The sequence below is a fragment of the Lathamus discolor genome, chromosome 14, assembly GCF_037157495.1.
Source record: "Lathamus discolor isolate bLatDis1 chromosome 14, bLatDis1.hap1, whole genome shotgun sequence".
Classification (NCBI taxonomy): domain Eukaryota; kingdom Metazoa; phylum Chordata; class Aves; order Psittaciformes; family Psittacidae; genus Lathamus; species Lathamus discolor.
Genome location: NC_088897.1, coordinates 9,961,610 through 9,984,684, shown reverse-complemented (window position 1 = coordinate 9,984,684; position 23,075 = coordinate 9,961,610). Strand labels below are relative to the sequence as shown.

At 48.5% G+C, this 23,075-nt stretch overlaps 1 protein-coding gene across 1 annotated transcript; it reads left to right on the top strand.

Moving 5' to 3' along the window:
• The first annotated feature begins 1,566 nt into the window (after nt 1–1,566).
• Nucleotides 1,567–23,001, top strand: SUPT6H (SPT6 homolog, histone chaperone and transcription elongation factor). Its single transcript, XM_065694972.1, has 36 exons — nt 1,567–1,695; nt 2,157–2,312; nt 2,495–2,565; nt 3,170–3,365; nt 4,034–4,118; nt 4,522–4,795; nt 5,796–5,897; nt 6,371–6,487; nt 7,033–7,122; nt 7,579–7,721; nt 7,985–8,136; nt 8,571–8,669; nt 8,785–8,914; nt 8,998–9,148; nt 9,553–9,707; nt 10,274–10,469; nt 10,949–11,088; nt 11,168–11,285; nt 11,816–11,892; nt 12,052–12,187; nt 12,605–12,742; nt 13,069–13,236; nt 13,731–13,858; nt 14,592–14,799; nt 15,245–15,392; nt 15,621–15,763; nt 16,492–16,632; nt 17,723–17,918; nt 18,053–18,291; nt 18,407–18,520; nt 19,004–19,128; nt 19,577–19,689; nt 19,902–19,979; nt 20,067–20,233; nt 21,611–21,798; nt 21,958–23,001. Exons 1-36 carry the CDS (start codon nt 1,587–1,589, stop codon nt 22,142–22,144), a joined length of 5,178 nt encoding a protein of 1,725 aa, XP_065551044.1. The 5' UTR covers nt 1,567–1,586; the 3' UTR covers nt 22,145–23,001.
• The last annotated feature ends 74 nt before the right edge of the window (nt 23,002–23,075 follow it).

Genomic DNA, 23,075 nt, shown 5'->3' with positions numbered 1-23,075 from the left:
CTGTTTGGGTGCAGAGCAGTAGCGTTGGCCTGCTGCAGTGTCTGCCTGTCTGGAGCATGGCAGATAGACAGATATTGGCCACAACCACCTAATCCACAGCCAAGGAGTACAAGCTGCTATCTGCTCGTGTCTGAAACTTGGCAGAGGTCTTTCCCTTGTCTTTGTTGTGGGTTTTCATGGGATACGGCCAACATGCTCCTTTGGAGCTACTGGTACTTTAGGACTTCACAGGTTATCCGAGATCAGCCTTGCACCTTTTTGTTGCTTTTCCTTAAGGGAGGAATAAGTCCCTGATTTCCCCTAAGTTGTGTTTGTGCACCAGATGTGTGGATCTCAGGGTGGAACAAGAAGTCCTGCACACAAGAAGTGTCGTGGCAAAGCCTTGATCAGGTTGTTCCATACGGGACCGATTTCCTTCAGCTGTTTGTTTGCAGTGGGAAATGATTAAGGAACATTTGGAAGCATGTTTGCTTAAGTATCGTTCCCTGGCCTATGGAATTCTCATCTTTTTTCCTTTCTTTTTTGGTGTGTGCTGAATTACATCAGATGTAATTTCACATGAAGGGTTTGGCTTTAGATCTGACACTTCCTCTGAGCTGCTTTTTGTACCTTCCCAAAGCCTGGTGGTTCTTCCTGGGCAGGAGTTTTCCTCTTCACACCCATTTGAGGGATTAATTTGGGTTTTCTTCTCACAGCTGACAGTGTGAGCTGCTCTTGTTTTGATGTATGTAAAAAGGAACCCAGAAATTCCTTTGGAAAGTTTGGAAATGACAGCAGGCTTTGTAAGTACAAGAAGCAGAAGCTCAGAGAGGCAGAACTTGAGCCGTGTCTTTATGGACACACACTCTCCTTTGTGCCAGACTGGGTTTATACTGCTTCCAGAAACCCCAGTTGGGGAAAAACATCAAACAAAAGGTTCTGGGTATATGAAACACCCCGTATGTGGCCTCATTTATTTATCTCTGGAAGAGACCCCTGGCTCTGGCTGTGTGGGCCAGTGGAGCTGGGCAAGTGGCAGCTCCTAGCCCCTTGTTTGCTCCTAGGCCTTTTGTTTGCTCCATGAGGCTCCATACTTGCTAACATCCTCCAACTCAGTCAGGGCCCTTCTCAGCATCACCCTGGCTTCATTAAGTGCGTGAGGATTACTCACATTAACATCCTAATTGGTTGGACAGTGTGCCCAACACCGTGCAGTGTCAGCGGCAGCTTTCCTGGCTGTGTGGGAGGGTATGGATGGGATGGAGGGCTTTGGCTGCATGTGCTGGTTCAGCCTCAGCCCAGAGCTCAGCTGTGCAATGAATGCTGCTGTGACAGGTCCTGTCCTGCTTGCTGAGACATGGTTGACAGGAGCTGGCAGCATTTGGCCACTGGCTTTGCTTGCCTAATCTCTCGTGACAGGGATGTCCAGGCAAGGTGGACCCTGGGTAATCCAAGGCCTAGATAGATAACTTCAAGCCCTCTTGCCTTAGCTGACTTCTCTCCAAAACCCTGTAGGGGGAAGTGCTTGTGTTTCGCTTGCTCAGCTGATGTGATGGATGTTTCCTCTTCCCTCAGTTGCACGGAGCTGTGTGTGAGAGCCTGCAACCATGTCTGACTTTGTAGAAAGTGAAGCAGAGGAGTCAGAGGAAGAGTACAACCAGGATGGGGAGGTTGTGCCCAGAGTAACCAAGAAGTTTGTGGAGGACGATGAGGATGGTGAGTCTGCCTGTCAGTTCTGAGTTTGCTGAGTTGTCTGGGTGCCTCACTGCTCTGTTTTACATCGCATGACTGCAGATGGAGCCATAACTGTGCTATAATAGCATGGCCATCTGTAGTTGATCAACTCAGCTGTTTAAGTGCCTCCTTTCCTTCAAGTGCTTAGGTGGTTTTATATTTGGCAACAGAAAATACACTGCTTCACCCCCGTGGCACTTGCAGGCACACAGTTTGGTAGTAAACATTAGAAGCAGAGGGTTGTCCAGTGTGACCACTCCACCTGTTCCATCTGCAGCAAGAGCATGAAATCACGAGTCAAGAAGTGGGGCTGTGACAAGAGCAGCTGCTGGGTTCTGCGTCAGTAGAAGTGTTCACTTTAAACTCTCTGTGTGGATAGTGTGAAGGAGTCTTGGCAGATAACCAGTGAGTAAATGTTTAACACTTGCTGCTCTTCACCCCAGATGAGGAGGAGGAGGAGAATCTTGATGATCAAGATGAGCAGGGGAACCTGAAAGGATTCATTAATGATGATGATGATGAGGAAGAAGAAGAGGAGGAAGAAGCCAGTGACTCCGGAGACTCTGAAGATGATGTTGGCCACAAAAAGAGAAAGCGCAGTAAGTTCTATGATTACCGTTCAAAGCAGGTCACAGTGTAACGTTCTCGCACTGTCCTGCCAAAGAGCAGAGCTCTCCCTCTGCCCTGGGTGTCTGCGTGGGCTGGGTGACCTGTACCCTTCTTACTGTTAGTCCTTTCCCAGCTTAGCAGAGTGTAACTCTTCTCTACTTTCTTCTCTTAGCTTTTGACGACCGCTTGGAGGATGATGATTTTGATCTCATTGAAGAGAACCTGGGCGTTAAAGTCAAAAGAGTGAGTTGTGTTCGCATGCTGCTGTTAAGGGGGTGGTGGATCTTGGCACGAAGGAGCCTGGAGTAAGCAAGAGGTGCCTTCTGTCTGCTCCTACCCTCTTGGGTAAGAGAGATCTGAGTGCTTGAAGGAAGTGGGGTCTTTCCCTTCCCAGGCAGCTGGGACCTGGCTTCCTAGAGTCTGCAAAACACTTCTGGTTCCTAAAATCTGCCGTGCTCCTCCCTTCCCACCTCTGCACGACAGTCTTAGGAGCCTGTTTTCCAGTAACATTCTCCTGCATGATGCTAACTTCAAAGTCACCACAGGCTATTATGGGCTGTAAAGCTCCTTCCACAATGCTCGCTAGAGGCACACCAAGCCAGACTAACGCTGGTGGTGACAGTATGCAGGAGGCACAGTCCTCAGCAGGCAGTTATGTTGTGTGTGCACTCAGCCCCATGTGTACCTGCAGCAGGGCTGCCAGGGGATGGCCCTTCTCCCCTGTGTGCCTTTGCTGGGCTCCATCCTGCTCCCTGTCAGAGAAGTGCAGTCATGGCCTGGAGAAGCCACACTGAGCCCCGTGTCCATGCCAGGAATTGTGGGCCCTAATGAGCTGTTTTGCTTGCAGCAAAAATTCAGGCGTGTGCGGAAAATGTCCGATGATGAGGATGATGAGGAGGAAGACTATGGGAAGGAAGAACACGAGAAAGAAGCCATTGCTGAAGAAATCTTTCAGGATGGTGAAGGCGAGGAAGGAGGGGAAGCTGTTGAAGCTCCTATTGTTCCACCAGAAGAGGAAGAGGAGGAGGAGGAAGATGAATCTGGTGAGTGTGGGTGGTCAGTTACATCCAAAGCGTTAAGCCCAGGAACCAAGTTAAGGCTTTCTCTGAGCTACAAGTAACTAAAGGCTGTAGCCCCATCGTGGTAAAGCTCATTTTGGTCTGATTAGGACAGTCTTTAGAATGAAGTGTTTCTGAGTGGCAGGATTAGTTTATCTAAACCACTTTGTCCAGAAGCACATTACAGATGCTGAGGTGTTGAATGTCTCTAAAAGGGAAATGCTTCAAAGGAAGGAAGTCAAGGCACTGTTTAATACCTAGTAGCACAGCACACGGCGCATGCCTGCCTTACTTGAGCATCAGCCTGTTGCCACTGCTAATACCATACTGAAAGAGTGTCAAGAATTCTTTCTGTCTGCTGCCTGAAGCAGCAAGGCCTTTTCTGACTGCAGCTCAGTGCACTGAGCTGCAGATAGCTGCCAGATGGCTTTCCCTGTGTCTGGAAGTTCATTCTAGCTTGTTATTGTGGGTCAGGCTCCTGGAATGTTTGAGGTTGGTGTAGGAGATGCTGTGGGTAGCTGGGCAGACTGACAGCCAGCGGCAGCCTAGGCCTGTGGTGAAGGCTCATAGTTGCGTTGGCTGAGCTGAGCTTTGTGAGAGATACCAGTTGAATATGTGAGGTCCTGACTAGTAAATTGTTTCTCCATGTCCAGACATTGATGACTTCATTGTGGATGATGATGGACAGCCTCTGAAGAAGCCAAAATGGCGAAAGAAGCTCCCTGGATACACAGATGCGTAAGTATTGATTGGTAATTGGCCTGGAGCCTCAAAAACAGTGCTCAGCTTGAGTCTTGCAGCTGCAGAGTGATTCAGCTTGTGGCTGGGTACTTCTGGTCTCTTTGCCTAAAGGAACCTAGTAAATTTAAACATGGAGCCTTTAGTCCGTGATTCCTTAAATGTCTGACTCCTTCCCTGGATTTTTTACAGGGATACCAAAACCAGTCCCCTAAGAGAGGCATTTGCATGTAAAGGTCAAAGAATTGTGTACTTATCTATGTGTACTTATCTAAAAAATTATGCTTTTTTAACCTAGAGGGAAACTAAAATTTAGATTTAGGTGCTCCGGCCTCTTCTGTATGGCTAGAAGGATGTTCTGTAACTTCACTATGGGGCTAAATGGCAGCTTTTTGCCTTCCAGTGCTTTGCAGGAAGCCCAGGAAATCTTTGGTGTGGACTTTGACTATGATGAGTTTGAGAAGTACAATGAGTATGATGAGGAGATGGAGGAGGAATATGAGTATGAGGATGAAGAGACTGAAGGGGAGACTCGTGTACGACCCAAGAAGACCGCCAAGAAGCGCGTCAGCCGACGAAGCATCTTTGAGATGTATGAGCCCAGTGAGCTGGAGAGCAGTCATCTAACGGACCAGGACAACGAGATCCGCATGACAGACATGCCTGAGAGGTTCCAGGTGAGGGAAGAGGGAGCCAGAAGGTATTTCAGTGTTCAAATGTGTCGGTGACATTGTGAATTGTGTTAGCTGTGTAAGCCCGGTTTTAGCACTGGTTCTAGGTTCTCTTTGGCCACTGGGTGCCAGTGTTGCACTCCCGGGCTTGTGCTCTGCTGAGATGTCCTTTACGCTGGATGCTGTTAGGAATCCCTTGAGTTGTACCTCTGGATAACAAGAACAGTGCCAGAGAAGGTTTGCTGGGGTTTCTAGACCACCCATTTGCCAGCCAGCACATACCTGTTCTGAACCAATTGTAACTCACTTTAATCCAAGTGACTGGGACTTACACTGCTCTCCATGCAGAGTCCTGTTTGTGCTGCTGGGAATCATTCTGATATCTCATACTTTTGTCTTAATTTTACCCTGTATTCAGATTTTTACTGAGCAATCCATCTCCCTTTATGTTAATGTAAGTCTGCACAGAAACTTGTTAACCCTCCCTTGTAAAAGGGACAGCTGAAGCTGCCAGCTCTTCAGAAAGACCTCTTTTCCCATGCCAGTGTGCACAGCACAAGGGAGTGCTCTTTGGAATGTCTTCTGGCGGTGTATGGCCTGTTCAGACATTCTGTCATCCTCATGGTGATGATTAGAGCAGGCTTCTGAAAGAGAAGTGTCTGAGACTAAAAGCCCAGGGAGGGTTTGGAGCTGCTTTATGTTCTGTTATTCTGTGTCTGCAGCAAGAAGAGTGATAATAGAACAAACAGATTGGAACAGAGGATGTAACTGCAGAGGCCTTGGGTCTGGTAGGAAGAAGGGGATACTCTGGCTTGATCCTCACAGAAGATTTCACACCATTGCAGGCCTTTCCATAAGCCTTTGAGAGAATTGTAGCTGCCTTTACTGGTGTAAAGCTGATGCAGATTTCTTGTGTGCTCAGAAAATGCAGATATTGAAGTGCTGTCCCTAGCAAAATCCAGTGGGTGTGGGAGGTACCTCTGCTCATCCTGTTGTCTCCCCACAGCTGCGATCCATCCCGGTGAAGAACGCTGAGGATGATGAGTTGGAGGAAGAAGCTGATTGGATTTATAGGAATGCATTTGCAACACCCACCATCTCCTTGCAGGTAAAGGACTATGCCTGGGACTTGTGTCCTACTTGACTTCCAGATTTCCAGTCTGGAGACATTGTTCCAGGAGACTGCTGAATGTGGTGACCCATATATGTTTCTTTCTGGTTTTCAGCAGGTCATTTAACATACATGCATCTTCATTCTCGCATCCACAAAACAGGACAAAAAGGCACACTGAGAAGCTGCAAGAATAACTAAGAATAATTGAAAGATCTCTGAGCCACTGTGCACTTAGAACTAAACCAGTATTAGCCATGATCTGCTTTTAACCATCAGTTACTTTGCCCAGGTGCTGCTTCTCTTCCTTTAAGCCAGTCAGGGCTAGGATGCTTTTCCGTAGTCTAAAATCAGAGCATGTACCTAAGCCTGCATTCCTAAGACTGCTGTTTTCCACCCTTAGCCCGGGCTGGTCTTTTAGGGAGGTCAGCTTAGGAATACAAGCAACACAACATGTTTCTCCCTTTTAGGAAAGTTCTGACTACCTCGACCGTGGACAAGCCAGTAGCAGCTTCAGCCGCAAGGGTCCCAGCACCATCCAGAAAATTAAAGAAGCCCTGAATTTCATGCGAAATCAACACTTTGAGGTAATTTTGCTCCATTGCCATGACAAGGTCTGAGTTGCTGTCTCCTTATCCAGACAGGATTAGCAGAAGGCCTGCTGGAGGCGTTTAGGGCAGCAAACTAGAAGGGACTGAGATACCTGGTTGCCTCTCCTGCAGCAAAATGGTGCTTCGTTGGTGCAGCTCATCTTATGGGAGCCGTAGTAACACAAGTTTTTAAGGCCTGTTTGATTGGGCTGCTGTCATCATATTTCCCTTATCATATTTCCCTTATTCCTGAAGAAATTATGTTAATTGAGATGGAGGAATTTCAGACTCTCTTCAGTTTTGCTTGGTCCATTCAGCCTTTTCTCTGAGGTGTTGCCTGCTGCTGCAGAAGCTCTTTCGTTTATGTGGTATGTTCTTCAGTGGATCAATCTTAAGAGCTGGGGCATGGCTTGTTCCATTTCCTACACTGCTGCTCCATTAGCTTGTTCTTCCATGTGGAACAGGAGCATTCTCTGGACTTCTGGTTGCCAGGAACAGCCTGGTCTCCTGCATGGTGGTGACGAGTCTCATTTCTGACCCAGGTCCCATTCATCGCCTTCTATAGAAAGGAGTATGTGGAGCCAGAGCTGCACATCAATGACTTGTGGAGGGTCTGGCAGTGGGATGAGAAGGTGAGGAGTGTTTTCACATCAGTGAAATCCCATCAGTATTTAACATGTCTTCTCACCTAGCCTGATACTTTCAGCAGATTTTGTTTTGGCTGTGGAGACCTTGTGTGCTTTTTTTTTGCCCGTGTTACATGTGTGTTTGCTGTCATGTGGTGGTAAAGGGTTACCTGACAAAAGGGGATTCAAAACAGTCCTTCCCTTCACCAAGTTCCTTTTGTGTAGTGACCTTCTATCAGGAAAATCCAAACCTTGATTTATTTTCTTCTATTACTACAATCCATCTTTGAGGTAAGACCTGCCATGTGTCACATCTGGGCTTGGCTGTAGATAATGAGTTGATGATTGGTTTTGTATGACAAATATCCTGTGATCCTGAGAGCCCCTGTCTGGGAAGGGAGGAGACAGATGTGATGCACTGTGATGGTGCATTTCACTGGAAGTCTTTTGTTTTCGTCTTAGTGGACCCAGCTGAAGATCCGCAAGCAGAACCTGACACGGCTGTTTGAGAAGATGCAGGCCTATCAGTATGAACAAATCTCTGCTGACCCCGACAAGCCCTTGGCTGATGGAATAAGGGCCCTGGATACTACTGACATGGAGAGGTATGGTTCCATGACTTATATTCATTCCAAAACAACTTAAAGTGTGTGTTGACTTGCCCAAACAGCACAGGCTGTCTGGCCACTGCAGTGCATTGACTTTAGCCTCCCCACAAAGCCAGTACTGAGAAATACTTAAGTCTTTCTTGGAAGATGAGCCCAAGTGCTCCTTCTGCCTGTGACCTGTAGCAGGGCAGGTTCCTTGAGTGCTCTGACCATGTCTCAGCTGCAAGCAGGGTGTAACATGCTGGCTTTACATGCCATAGGCTGAAAGACGTGCAGTCCATGGACGAGCTGAAGGACGTGTATAATCACTTCCTGCTGTACTATGGGCGAGACATCCCCAAGATGCAGAATGCTGCCAAGGCTGCTCGAAAGAAGCAGAAGCGTATCCGAGAGGATGGTGAAGAGGAGGAAGGTTTGTCCCCAGATTTGATAGTCTCCTAATTGTGGGCTGGTTGAAAATCCTGGTTCAAAAGAATGGTAAGGAAGTTTGTTGAAAAGCCCATGTGTTTGCACAGAGCAGCTCTGCTGCTCAGTTCTACCTGAGGTTGGTTCCAGCTCTTTCAGGCATCTCTGATCAGCCACCTTGATGTGTGTTTTAACGTGCAACCCAGAGATACTGCTATTAAAACTGCAGAAGAATGAAACTGAAGAGAAGATACTGTTTTCAGGGTGCTTTTTCTAATCCTGAATCATTTTAAGACTATGACCTTTGAGATGTGCTTGTGGAATTTAGGAATCTAATGCACAGTATAGGTTGTGTTTAATCCCTGTGCTGTACTTCTGACACACTGCAGCTTGTCTGGATGCCTCTGTAAAGAGGCCTTGCTAGACATATCCTTCCTATAGGTGATGGGGAGGATGCAGAAGATGATGAGCAGAAGGGGCCTGAGCTGAAGCAGGCTTCCCGGCGGGATATGTACACCATCTGTCAAACAGCTGGGCTGGGTAAGAGCTGCTCTCTGTCATGCTGAGCTTGCATTGGCTTACCTGTAGAAGAACTGATGGTTACCTCAGTATAAGCTGCTTGTCCTTACTGGTTTTGCTGTTTTCCTGTTACCAGATGGCCTGGCTAAGAAGTTTGGTTTGACTCCTGAGCAGTTTGGAGAGAACCTCCGAGACAGTTACCAGCGTCACGAGACAGAGCAGTTCCCTGCAGAGCCTCTGGAGCTGGCCAAGGATTATGTGTGTAGGTCAGTGGGGGGATGTGACACAAGGGAGGGAATCTGGGAGCATTCTCAAGTCCTAAGCCTTCATGTTGCCTTTTTGCTTTTAGTCAGTTCCCAAGCCCTGAAGCTGTGCTGGAAGGAGCCCGGTACATGGTGGCTTTGCAGATAGCCAGGGAGCCTTTGGTCAGGCAGGTCCTGAGACAGACTTTCCAAGAAAGAGCCAAAATCAACATTTCACCAACCAAAAAGGGGAAAAAGGTAAGGAAGGGAGCTCTGACTGTGGATCAATTCAGGGAAGGATCTAAATAACATACAATGCTCTTTTTGCATCTGAAACCTTCTCCCATGTCAGTGGCGACTCAATGAATCTCAGAGCAGCGTGTGAGCAGAAGCCAGCTCAGCAGTGTGCTGCCATTTTTAGTCCCAGCATTTCATCAGACCTGATTCTTGCTGTTAAGATGTTGCCTTCAATTACTGGAACAGTCTCTGTTTCTCTGGGACTGGGAAGGAATTCCACTGTGTCCTGCTGGGGAAGGAAATGCAGACTGGCAGGCATAGGGGTGACCGGGTATTGAATAAAAACCATTGTCTGCTGGGGTATACAGAAGGGTCTTTCTTCATGAATGCCTTGCATGCATGCTGACTTGTCTCTCCTCTCCCAGGATATTGATGAAGCCCACTATGCCTATTCCTTTAAATACTTGAAGAACAAGCCTGTGAAGGAGCTGCGAGATGACCAGTTCCTGAAAATGAGCCTGGCAGAGGACGAGGCACTGCTCACTATAGATATCAGCATTGACATGAAAGGAGTGGAGGGGTGAGTCCTCACTGGCTGTGCCATTCACGCCTTTGCAGAGCTCGTTCATCAGTGCTGCTGTGCTGTTAGAGCTTTTCTATAACCCATACTGCCCTTGGAAGTCATGGCCTGGTGCTTTCTTGCACCTTAAAGTCAGGCAACCTCTTAGGGTTTTGTCTGCGTAAGTTTTCATTAAGATGAAGAAAAAAATACCTCCCTTATTCATTTGAACCCTGAAGCCTTTAGGATTTTTGTGAAAGGTGATGCTTTTTTCCCCAACTGTGCTCACTCTGTGCTCCTTGGTTCTTTCTCTGCACATCTGAGGAGCCACACTGTGCAATGTGGCTGTGGACTGCCCTGTGTTGCGCTGATCAGGCCACCAGTATAGCATTTGGCTTTGATCTGTCTTACAGCATAGCTCTTGCAACTAAAGGAGTGTTTGATGGAAGGATTAGCTCTCCTTTCCAATTTCCAGGCATCTTCCTGAAGCCAAGCTGCTGCTATTGCATCCCTGTGCAGGAATCTGCCAGTGGTGGTGTCAGTGCAGGCATTTGAAGCCCTTTTATATCTTCTCTTATTTCTTGCAGCTATGGTAGTGACCAGACATACTTTGAGGAAATCAAACAGTTCTATTACCGGGATGAGTTCAGCCATCAGGTGCAGGAGTGGAATCGGCAGCGTACGATGGCCATCGAGCGGTCCCTCAACCAGTTCCTCTACGTGCAGATGGCTAAAGAGCTAAAGAACAAGCTGCTGGTGGAGGCCAAGGATTATGTCCTCAAGGTGAGATGGGAGAGCTGGGGTTACAAATGCTAACAGTCCTGCAGCATGCTCGTGATTGCTGCTGACAAGCCATACACAGGCTCTTTCTTGGGAAGGAGGAGGAAGCAGGCAGGGGTCTGCATCTGGTTCTTTCCCAAGGTTGGAGAAGAAAAGCAGGCGTCTCAATAGGAAGGGGAGATGGGCTCCATGGTACTGCAGAGCTGGTTCCAGTCCTGGCAGAATACAGTCTCGCTGCCTCGAGCTGTCAATGATTGCCCTATCCCTGGCAGTGTTCGAGACCAGGTTGGGCAGAGCCTTGGGCTATATGGCCTAATGTGAGGTGTCCCTGCCCATAGCAGGGGTTTGGAACTAGGTGATCATAAGGTCCTTTCCAACCCAAACCATTCTATGATTCTGTGACCTTCCCTCTGGAAAGGGGCTCTGCCAAAGCACCTGCAGTGGATTTTCTCACTCCTCAATTTCCTTTCCTGTTCTACCAGGCTTGCAGCCGGAAACTGTACAACTGGTTAAAAGTAGCTTCATATCGTCCTGATCAGCAAGTGGAGGAAGATGATGATTTCATGGATGAAAACCAGGGGAAAGGGATTCGGGTGCTAGGCATTGCCTTTTCCTCAGCCAGGTAGGAGGATAGGAATTGCCTCTGTATCCATGTACAGCTTTAGCAGTTCACCGTGTCTGAGTGATTTCTGTTTCTGCAGGGACCACCCCGTGTTTTGCGCCCTTGTTAATGGAGAGGGCGAGGTTACAGACTTCCTCCGACTGCCACATTTCACTAAGAGAAGGAATGCCTGGCGTGAGGAAGAGAGGGAAAAGAAGGTGAGCCTTGGTGCAGCTATTGGTGGGATGAATGTCTGCATGTTGGTTTTGGTACCAGGCAATCCAGTGTGGGCTGGAGAGGAATAGTCAGTCTAAAGACAGCTGAGGCCTTGCCACTCTTGCATGCAAACATACTGCGTTTTCCCCACCCTGTAATTTTCCTGGCAGAGGAGTTGTTTCCAGTTATAGTCCAACTCATCTCTTCTGCTCCTCTTATGGGGAGTGGCACTTGGGCAGGCTTTTGACTTCCATTGCTACTTTCACTGATTTTCTGTAACACCAGAGTGCGAAGCCATCAGTCTTTCCTCTGCAGAGCCTTCCTGTCTGACCTTACAGTGGGCAGGAGCTGCAAGGCTGGCCTCTGGAGAAGTCCTTTAGCCATGTTCATGGCATGGTGGCAGATCAAGGTGGCACTAGGGGAGGATTTACCCTGTGAAATAGGAAGCCAGGACTTGTTCAGTACCCAGGACTAGCTCAGTACAGAAACTCTCCTGCTTTACTGCTCTGACCTGTCTCACCTTCCCTTCCAGGCCCAGGACATTGAAACCTTGAAAAAATTCCTTCTGAACAAGAAGCCTCACGTGGTGACAATTGCAGGCGAGAACAGGTTGGTCTTTGTGTTCCTTCCACTTCCCAGTCTCCTTGCAGTCCTTCCCTCATGCCTGTCCACATTTCACTTGTTTCTGTCCATGGGGTTATCTCCCAAAGCGATCCCAGGACCCAGCTCTGCACACTCCCCTCAAGCTCCTTGTCTGTCTCTCCCTAGGGATGCTCAGATGCTGATGGAGGATGTAAAGAGAATTGTTCATGAGCTGGATCAAGGGCAGCAGCTGTCCTCTATTGGAGTGGAGCTGGTGGACAATGAACTGGCCATCCTCTACATGAACAGCAAGAAGTCTGAGGTGAACCTTCTGTTATTTCAGCTATCCTTTAGTACTAGTCTTGTTCATTCGTGCTGTCTCATCCTCTGTTGTGCTGGCCCTGCCTTGCATCATCCTCTGCCCCATGTGATTCATTTAGTGACGTACTGATCTTTGGATCAAGGCACAGCATCTTACTTAGGCTTCCCTGGAGAGATCAGCACCAGCAGATGTACAGAGTAGATATTGATGTAGTCTGAAATTTGAGTCTTGCTCAGCTGGGTGAGTGAGGTTGTTTCATTCCTACTTGCAGCAGAGCTCTTGGAAGCCTCTGACCTCAGCTCTCTTTGTGCTGATCACCAAATGCTTCACTTGTTCCAGTCCCCATCTGATGTGTCTTTGCTGCTTGTGCTACAAAGTGCGAAAACACCAGCAGGGTTCTCCCTGATTCTCTTGCAGAATGAGTTCAGGGATTACCCTCCTCTGCTGCGTCAGGCCGTCTCCCTTGCTCGCCGCATCCAGGACCCTCTCATAGAGTTTGCCCAGGTCTGCAGCTCTGATGAGGATATTCTCTGCCTGAAGCTCCACCCTCTGCAGGTAACTTCTTCGTGAGATTCTTGGGCAAGGAAGATCTTTCTCTGCAAGAGATGGTTGTCTGGGAGGCCTGGGACAGTTTGTTGTCAAAGAAAAGCATTCCAAATTGAACTCGTGCAAGTTCTGCCTGTTTTATGCAATATTCAGGATACACAGCATCTTTTTTTTACCTCTTCTAACTCATCTGTCTCCTGCCTTTAGGCTGTTTCAGGCATAACTGAGGTGCAGCACAACTCCCGAGAGCCAGCATGTTATGTTTGGCACAGCTTGCTTATGGCAAAGTGTTGCAAGCATCTCCTTGTGAGGCTAACACCTCTCCTTTCTGTCAGGAGCATGTGGTGAAGGAGGAGCTGCTGAGTGCCCTCTACTGCGAATTCATAAACCGTGTGAACGAGGTGGGAGTGGATGTCAATCGGGCCATTGCTCACCCTCACAGCCAGGCTTTGCTGCAGTATGTGTGTGGCCTGGGACCACGCAAAGGCACTCATTTGCTGAAGGTAAGGAGGCTTCTGTCTGTCCCTACAGAAACAGTGCATCAAGTGGCCTGATAGCAGAGCTTTTAGGAGATGAGTCAGGGTCCTGTGTGCCACATGCAGCTGACCGCTCCATTGACTTGCGTTTTAGTAGGTGTTATCTCACTGCGCCCAACCCTGAAGCTGTGCAAAGACTTGTGTCCTTGATAGACCCAAGCATGTCCATTCAGTCCTGCATAGCTCCTGAACCCACAGGGATGGGTGCACTGTTAATGGCAGCAAGACACCATCACACGGTAGAAAACACAAGGCAAAAAGCCAATGCTTTTCCCAAAAGTTGGAGCTATTCCATGTGGAATCATCTTCTTTAATACATGCAGGCAGGGAACAACAGTTTGAGTTGTTGAAGCTGTTATTGGACAGTTTGAACACTGCAGCATCCAGTGTGAGTTCTCTGCTTTTCCTGGAGGACCCTTGTGTTTGAATAGCAAGGTTTCTACTATTCCCTCTCTTCCCAGATCTTAAAACAAAACAACACACGTCTGGAGAACAGGACCCAGCTGGTGACCATGTGCCACATGGGACCCAAGGTGTTTATCAACTGTGCTGGCTTCATCAAGATTGACACGGCGTCGCTGGGTGATAGGTGGGTATTGGAGTGCATCCAGTGACACACAGGGTATGGAGTTAGCATGAGCAAAGGCTGAAGCAGTCTTGTACCCTGGAGCCCATATCCCAGGAATTTCTGTGTGGCCTCTCTGATTCCTGGCCAAGTTCAGGTATTGTTGGTTATTAATCTGATCCCTGAGGGCAGCTAAACTCGTACAGCAATGTGAGCTGCACAGCATTAATTATATAGGTTTGAAAGACCCTTTGTGGTCAAGAGGAACTAAACTAAAACCAGTTATTCCCTAATGCAGGAATGTCCATCAGTAACCCATGTGCACTTTGGTTTAGCTTCTGCTAGTCCTACCAACACAGTTAGGAAAGTTCCAAACTTGAGGAATAACTCCACAATTCAGCTTCCTCTTAAACTAGTAGCAATATTGGGAAGTTTGTAGAGCATTAGGTTACTGGTAACTGAAGAGAGAGGTGTTTGGAGGACAGCAGTAACCTAATTTCTAAATCTCTAACATCCAAAATGCCTGGCTGTGTCTTTGCAGCACAGGAGCTGCAGGCTGGAATTTGTCTTGCATTGGTTCCTGTTGATTAGCAAGGAAGAATTCCTTGTGTCCTTTGTAGTTTGCTCCACAGAAGACAGCGGTGACAGAGCAGACATGCAGTCAGTTGTGGTGCTCGACAGTGTGCTTTATTATTGAGCTGAAGGAGGTGACTCTGGAGCCCTGCAGAGCCCTTCTCTGAATCTTGTTTTATTTCAGCACCGATTCCTACATCGAAGTCCTAGATGGGTCCAGGGTCCATCCTGAAACCTATGAATGGGCAAGAAAGATGGCAGTGGATGCCTTGGAATACGATGAGTCAGCAGAGGATGCTAATCCTGCAGGAGCTCTAGAGGAGATCTTGGAAAACCCCGAGCGTCTGAAGGACCTGGATCTCGATGCCTTCGCTGAAGAACTGGAAAGACAGGTGCACTGGGGGTTCCTGGTGCTGAGAACCAGAGGGAAGCTCTGCTATGCAGCTCAGTTCCTTATGTTTTATAGCTGGTGACCCTTATTCTTTGGAGGAGCTGAGCATTTAGCTGTTGTAAAATGTATAAACAGCCAGTATGAGTATTCAGTGTCTGACAGTGGCATCTAGTAAATGCTTACACGTGGGGCAGAGGGAGGAAGGAGGCCAGAGACAGTAGACCATTTAAGCTGTTCTTCCTGAAATTACCTATTTTTCTGAATGTATTGGGACTTTCAACCTCGACATCCTGTAACTGAGTTTGATGGTGGGTTCTTCTTTGTGTTCCTCTGTTTTTGAATTTGGTGTTTGATGAGTTCCTTGAGTTCTTTAATAACTTACACTGAATTACATACTCACCTCCTTTCTGCTCCTCATGGCTTTATAACCTTTGAATACCCCACAGGGCTATGGTGACAAGCATATCACTTTATATGACATTCGAGCTGAACTAAGCTGCAGGTACAAGGACCTGAGAACCCCATATCGTTCTCCAAACACAGAAGAAGTCTTCAACATGCTGACCAAAGAAACTCCAGAGACTTTTTATATAGGTACATCCCTGGTTTCTGTCATCCCAAGTTGACTTAAGATGTGTAAAAGGCAGAGGGATCTTAGTGTGATGTTGGGATGATGCTATGGTTGCATGTGTCTGAAGTCGCTTTTCTGGGTGGTTTTCTAGCACCTACATGTGCAGCTGCCTTAGATTGAGGGCTCTCCCCTTCCCTGCAGTTGGCTTGCAGTTGTTCATTCTTCCTTTCTCTTCTCCCATCACACCACAGGTAAAATGATCATCTGCAACGTGACTGGCATAGCCCACAGGCGGCCCCAAGGAGAGAGCTACGACCAGGCGATACGGAACGATGAAACTGGCCTTTGGCAGTGTCCTTTCTGTCAGCAGGATAACTTCCCTGAGCTCAGCGAGGTGGGGCTGCTGCTCCTCATGGGGCTGTCTTTGTTGAGAGCCTGCAATCAGCAGGCTTGAGCATTTTATAGGGTTCTTGAGAGACAAGGTATCTGCAGTGCCCAGTCTGAATGTGGCCTTTGGCTGCAACTGTCTGTTCCACTTTAGACTAATTGCTTCAGTATGGATTTGACAGCTCCTTTATGGCTACATTATGGATTTTAGTGAATTGGGCTAAGAGGGAAATGGACCTGGGGCTAAGCTGGCCAGTTCTTTGCAGATACATAAAGCAGATTTGTTTGTGGTCTAGGACTGTGTTTTACGCAAAGAAACTGCCTGTGACACTGAGAACAGAAGGTTGTTTTACCACCTTCTCAACTTTAAGAACTTATCTGAACTCCCTGCTGCTTAATGCAGCTGTACTTTAGGTCTCTTCTAAACACTGCTGAATTCCAACCTTGGTAATCCGTGGCTTTAAAACCGTATAGCATTCATTAGAAACCAGCCCTAGCTGCAAGCTTGTGTTCAGGGTCTGAAAATGTTCTGACCTTCCTGGTTGCAAAGACCCATAAGCTGAGTGGAGCCAAAATAGGGTAGCACACATTGAAGTCCTCTGTCCCCTGCCCTTCCACATGTCTTTGCTGGCTGCACCAGTTTGCTGACACAGCTTTTAGACTTGATTTTGAGTGTTAGCTGCTGGGGCTCTTTTGTTTCCATGCTGAATGACTTTTACTTTTGCCTTGCTCAAGGTTTGGAACCACTTTGACAGCGGTTCTTGCCCAGGTCAGGCCATTGGAGTGAAGACACGTCTGGATAATGGTGTCGCTGGCTTCATCCCAACAAAATTTCTTAGCGATAAGGTGGTCAAGCGGCCAGAAGAAAGAGTAAAGGTATGAAAGCAGTGGATTTCCACATATCCAGCAAGAGCTGGGAAGAGCCTGGAGCCAGTACCAAAGATTCAGGGTTTGGTTAACAACACCATTCCCTAAATGACTTTTCAAACCTTATTGTCATTGAAGGACTTTGAATCGGCAGCAAGTTCAGGTTCTGGTTAATGTCTTTGTCCCACGGTGCAAATCTCTCTTGGCAGCTGGTGGAAACCACGTTAATCAGTTAACATGTTGCACTGCAGAAGGATTTATTATCATCTGGCTCAAGTGTGGGGTTTAGGAGACCAGAAGGCATTCTAATGCAGAGCTGCCCTTTGTTTTGGCTTTCTAAAGAGTTCACAAAGCTGCTGCTAGGTATGCAGGGGTCACTTTACTTCTCTCATAGCTTTTTCTTCTGTCTCAATTCACTTGTGGAGGTCAGAGGTACTGGTCCAGAATTACAGGTCTTGCTCAAGACAGGGACTGGGGTTCTGGAAGACACAGAATCACATATTTTTATCACAAGATGAAATAGAGGTTTAAAATCTTTGCTGTCTTTTGGGGTCTCATGCAGGTGATGAATAATCCTGAAAGCTCAAAGGTCTCAGCATTTCTTTCAAGAGCCATTAACTTCAGCACGGTTAACTGGACTGAGACATTGCACTGTTTGTGATGGTATTTTCTTTCCCTTTTAATTACAGCAGTCCTTTGGATGTTTTCCACTCTGTTTCAGAGCAGACTTAACTGCTTTCTTGTGCATACTGAAGTCCAGTTTTGCAGTTCCCATTGTTAAAGATGTGTAAAGCAGCAAACTTTATTGTCCTCGGCCTCCAGACATGCAGTTTCCTGTGTGGTCTGGAGCATAGGTAGTAACTTGCTGGAGAGCTGCCCATTTTTCCTTTAATCTCTTTTGATTCTAGTCATCTTGGGGATCAGTTGATTTTCACTTTGAACTGAAGGCTCACTTTTAAAGGTTGTATCAGTCTGAAGTAGGTGAAGTAGCTTGTAGCTCCTATTGGCAGCATGACCCCACACAGATTGCTGTGTAGTGCAGGGAGGCTAGTGCATCAGCCGGACCTGCTGATGAGCTTTGCCTGCCCCTCTCCTGTAGGTGGGAATGACCGTTCACTGCAGGATTATGAAGATTGACATTGAGAAGTTCAGTGCAGACCTGACCTGCAGGACCTCAGACCTGATGGATAAGAACAATGAGTGGAAACTGCCTAAAGACACCTACTACGACTTTGACTCTGAGGCGGCAGATCACAAACAAGAGGAAGACCTGAAAAGAAAGCAACAGCGAACAAGTGAGCCTCTAATTTTATTCTCCCTCTTAATGCTAACCTTCTCAGGGTGCTTCAGGAGAATAACCACAATTAGGCCTGTAGCTGTAATGAAGCAGTTCCTCTTGGAAACCTAAACACTCTGCTTTGTTCCCTAGCGTACATCAAGAGAGTAATTGCTCACCCATCATTCCACAACATTAGCTTCAAGCAGGCTGAGAAGATGATGGAGACCATGGACCAAGGGGATGTGATCATTCGGCCAAGTAGCAAAGGGGAGAACCACCTGACTGTCACCTGGAAGGTGAACGATGGGATTTACCAGCATGTGGATGTCCGAGAAGAGGGCAAGGAGAATGCCTTCAGCCTGGGCTCCATGCTTTGGATTAACACAGAGGTAAGAGCCCTGCAGAGCATCTTGCTGTGCAGAATGTATGTCTGAGAGCTGTATACTAGAATAAGAGTTCCTCATCATGCACCCTATGTACTTCTTTAAATGTGTTCCCTCGAAGGAGTTTGAAGACCTGGATGAAATTGTTGCTCGCTATGTCCAGCCAATGGCTTCTTTTGCCAGAGACTTGTTGAATCACAAATACTATCAGGACTGCAACGGTGGAGACAAGAAGGTAAGCCTGTCCTGAGATGTAGGAACTTCTGTAGGAGATATAGGAGTATTAAATAAATTTCTTCATCTCAGGACAGGTCTTAAACTCTTTGTGTCTGTCAGAAGCTGCTGCTGGAGTGAGCTCTCTGGTCTTCCCCTTGTTGCTTGGGACTTGGCAGTCACTTTCCAGCTTATAGCTATAGGAGATTCTGTCTGGGAGCAGTGGAGATAAGAGAGCAATGGGAGTATGGTGTGCTGCCAGGGCAGCCAAGGGTGGCCCGGTCAGCAAATGTCACTGAGAGTAATTTGCTTTCTGTGACCTGCTGACATTTGTGAACCAACCTTGTGCAGAAGCAGTGTGGCTGGTGTTCCTTGTTGGATTGTGAGCATCAGGGCTGGGAAGAAAAAGGGCTGACCACACCATGGAGGGAGATATCTGTGGGCTCTGTGTTGCTGGAGATGTAGACTCGCCTTGAGCATTTCTCTTCTTTCTCTCTTTAATTAGAAGCTGGAAGAGCTGCTGATAAAGACCAAGAAAGAGAAGCCAACGTTTATTCCCTACTTTATTAGTGCCTGTAAAGATCTACCTGGCAAATTCCTCTTGGGATATCAGCCTCGAGGCAAACCAAGGTAAATGAGAGGCAAGCCCAACATCTGCAGTTGAGTACTGCCAGTACCACACCTCAGCTTACTGCTGCCAGTTTTCCTTCCAGCTCTGTCAGTATCCCTGTAAAAATCATGCCTCCCTTACCAAGGCTGTGGCCTCCTGACAGTAGAGGACACACGAACGGAGTAAATCTTACCGCAGAGACTTGTGTTTCTAACCAGCTGGCTGCTATGAGCAGTACTGCCCTGTGCAGGGGGTGTCACACGAGTATAGGCAGAGATTGATAGATTTTGCTTGGAAAGGCATAGTATTTTGGAGCAATTATTTGACAACAAAATGGGTAGGTCTGACTGTTCATTATCGGCATGGCCATGCCTGTTCTGACCATGACCTGACAGTGTGAGGGTGCAGGTGTGGCTCTGAAGCAGTCTGCAACCTCATGTCCTCTCCTGCATTCACCGCTCCTCACAGGATAGAGTATGTGACAGTGACACCAGAAGGATTCCGCTACCGGGGCCAGGTCTTCCCTACTGTGAACGGACTCTTCCGATGGTTTAAGGATCATTATCAGGACCCTGTTCCAGGTGAGCATCCCAAAACTTGAATGCCTCAGCTGTTCTGCCTTTCAGCCAAGTGGCCCTGCAGCAAATGTTGGGCTTGTCCCTTTCCTCTCCCTTAGCCTCCTGCTCACATCATTCCCTGGTAACATAGCCTGTTGCCTGCTTATTCAAATCCTGAGTTTCAGCTGCTCTTCCAGGAGAACTAATCCATCTCTCTTGGTTTGTATTTCATACAGGTATTACCCCAAGCAGCAGCAGTCGGACCAGGACCCCAGCCTCCATTAATGCTACTCCAGCTAACATTAACCTGGCAGGTCAGTGCAGGCCTTTCCTGGTTGGAACTGGGATGCGAGTTCCTCATCCAAGCTCTGCTTTGTCTAAGTGGTGGATCTTTCTTGCAGACCTGACCCGTGCAGTGAATGCCCTACCACAGAACATGACTTCCCAGATGTTCAGTGCCATTGCTGCTGTGACAGGCCAGGGACAAAATCCAAATGCCACCCCTGCACAGTGGGCATCCAGTCAGTATGGCTATGGAGGCAGCGGAGGCGGCAGCAGCGCGTACCACGTAGGTGTGACTTAAGTGTAAAGGTTGGACCAGATGGCCCTTGAGGTCCTTTCTGACCTGGTATTCTGTGATTCTACGAGGTTCCTGAGAGGCGGTGCTGTATGGCTTCTCCTTGTTACTAGAAACCATCCTATGGGGGCTCCACTGGAAGCCTCAGGGGTTACTTGTTGCCTGGGTCCTAGTTGTGATACCCAGTGGGAGCCTGGCTGGATTCTTGTACCAGGCTTCCTCTTGCCTTCTGTGGCTGAAGAAAGAGGCCCATAACACAGCCCTGCTCTGGGGAGAGTGGAAGCAAGTAACAGATTGGGTCTGGCCCCCAAGGAATGTGGCAGGGTGGAGAGGTGGGATCCAGCAGTGAGGGTGCACAACCTCCTGATTGTGCCCCTGAACTGGCACCGTGAGCTGCCAGGGGAAGAGATTAGCTGTGAAACTATGTGCTGAGTTTGCAGGGCTTTTCAGCTCAGTGTGCTAATCTCTGAGCTGCACCGGCAGGAGAACACCTCAGCCTGACCCAATACCCAGGGGCTTTTTAGGGAATAAGATGGAATTGGACAGTTTCAGCTTACACTGAAGCCTTTCCTCATGTGTGCTGGTGCCTGTCTCCTCCCAACCCACACTGCCAGCTCCATCAAGGCTAAATCCAGCTGCAGAAGAAGTGGGTACAAAAAACACACCCAGCCATTAGAGACTTTATGAAGAGGTGCTGCAAGACAAGGCTTGCAGGGAGGAGTGATCCTCTTTTAGACCACCTTGGGAGGCTTTCACGTAGTTTGGCACAGCCAGCACTGGGGAGAGGCAGGAACTGTGCGTAACGCAATATGTTAATCATCAAGACAATCTGAAGGAAAAGGGAGATGAATACCGGGAGGCAGAGACTAAACACTCCATTGGGCTGAGCCAGGCAGCTTGGGATCTGGGAAGGAGCCATCTCGGAAGCTGCTGTGCTCACAGGGGAAGAATTCATCTGTTCTTCAAGCCCACTGTGGGACCTCATTCCTGCTAGCTTGCCCCAAGTGTCTCTTGTGCCCATCTCTTACAGCCCTTACCTCTGCTTGGCTTAAGCGTCTCCCCTTGTACCCTGTATGGGATGAAGAAGGAAGGCAGGATGTGGTGGCCCCGTTGGGTGGGTGATAGGAGATCTCAGGGACACAAATGCCCTGTGCTCAGCAGGGTGTTGTTCCTTCTGCCCTGCAGCCCCCATTCCTTGGGCAGCAGTCACTGGGCAACAGTCACTGCAAACTTCTCCTTGCCCAGATGAGGGGCTCCAGCAGGGCTGGGAGTGCACAGTGAGGACATGCACCAGGCTCCTGGGCAAGCAGGGCAATGCAGAGCCCAGCAGGTTTTGCGCTCTGTTCTAATACCATCTGCTCTCTGCAGGTCTTCACAACTCCAGCACAGCAACCCGTGGCCACCCCTTTGATGACCCCCAGTTACTCCTACACTACCCCCAGCCAGCCGATCACAACGCCCCAGTACCAGCTCCAGGCCAACACCACACCCCAGTCCACCCAGTCCCAGACACAGTCCCAACCATCGTCCAGCTCCAGGCAGAGGCAGCAGCCAAAGTGAGTGACCCCAGTGCTGCGTGCGCGTGTATCTGCGCGTCCCATCCTGATTTCTCTGTGGTGGGCTTGCCTTGCACCTTTCCTGCATGGGATCCTTGGGGAGGGAGGGCTTGGAATCTCTCCTGCCAGGTGCCTGACGTTGTGCCTGTGTCATTGCAGGACCACCAATCACGCTGCCATCGACTGGGGGAAGATGGCCGAGCAGTGGCTGCAGGAGAAGGAGGCTGAACGGAGGAAACAGAAGCAGAGGTTGACTCCTCGCCCATCTCCCAGCCCCATGATCGAGAGCACACCCATGTCCATCGCTGGGGATGCCACACCACTGCTGGATGAGATGGATCGATAGGTGCTGCTGGGCCTGACCTGACACCTCCACTCTCTTCTGGGAAGGGGAGAAGAGAGTGAACAGTTGAAAACAACTTCTCTTCCCTTAGCCGCATAACTCCTGTTTTATACATCGTGGGAAGTGACTCTTAGTGACGTGCACCTGAGCAACTGAATAGACTTGGCAGGGCTGGTCTAAATATATATACTATATATAAAGAATTATATCATAGGAAGGGACACTGCAGTGGTCTCTGTGTTCTAGGTCCTGGTTCTCCATTTGGGAAGCTCAGCAAAGTAATTCTGATGTCAAATGAGTCTGTTCTTGTCCGTGCGCAGCAGTTCTGCTTTCACCACAAAGACTGGGAAGCAAACGTAGCTGGAAGCGCAGACCACGCGCCTAGAGTGAGCCCGTTACATCTGGATTCTCCCAAACCCTGACTGTCATCTCCCTGAGCCCTGAGAGCGCAGAAACCACAGGGGCTGTGTCAAGCAAACCCAAGTTCTCAGTCTCTGTGGCTGGTTTGCTCCATGGTTTCATGCTCTGCCAACCCCTGGCTGTGTTCAAAGGGGTCCAGCACAGCAGCTCTGGAGCTCGGAGTCTTGCTCTCGTACCAAAGGCTTGCTCCTTCCTTTGGCTTCTTTTTGGAACAATATTTATTTAGTTTTGATTTATGATTTCTTTTCTAATCAGACTGCAAAGCAAAGCAGCGGCCACCAGCAGCCATCCCAAGCACGGGACAGACACGGGGGGCTGGAACGCAGCTGCTCCTATGGTGGAGAACACGAAGCAGCCGGGCATGCATGGCATCCTGCTCCATATCTGCTTGACCCTGCCCATTGTAACCAAGAAGGGTGAATAAAGAGTGTTTCTACCGAGCTCTAGCTGAGAGCTTTCCTGCCTGCACCCCGTGCTGCCTGCCTGCCCTCTCCTCTTAGCGATGGATTTGCTT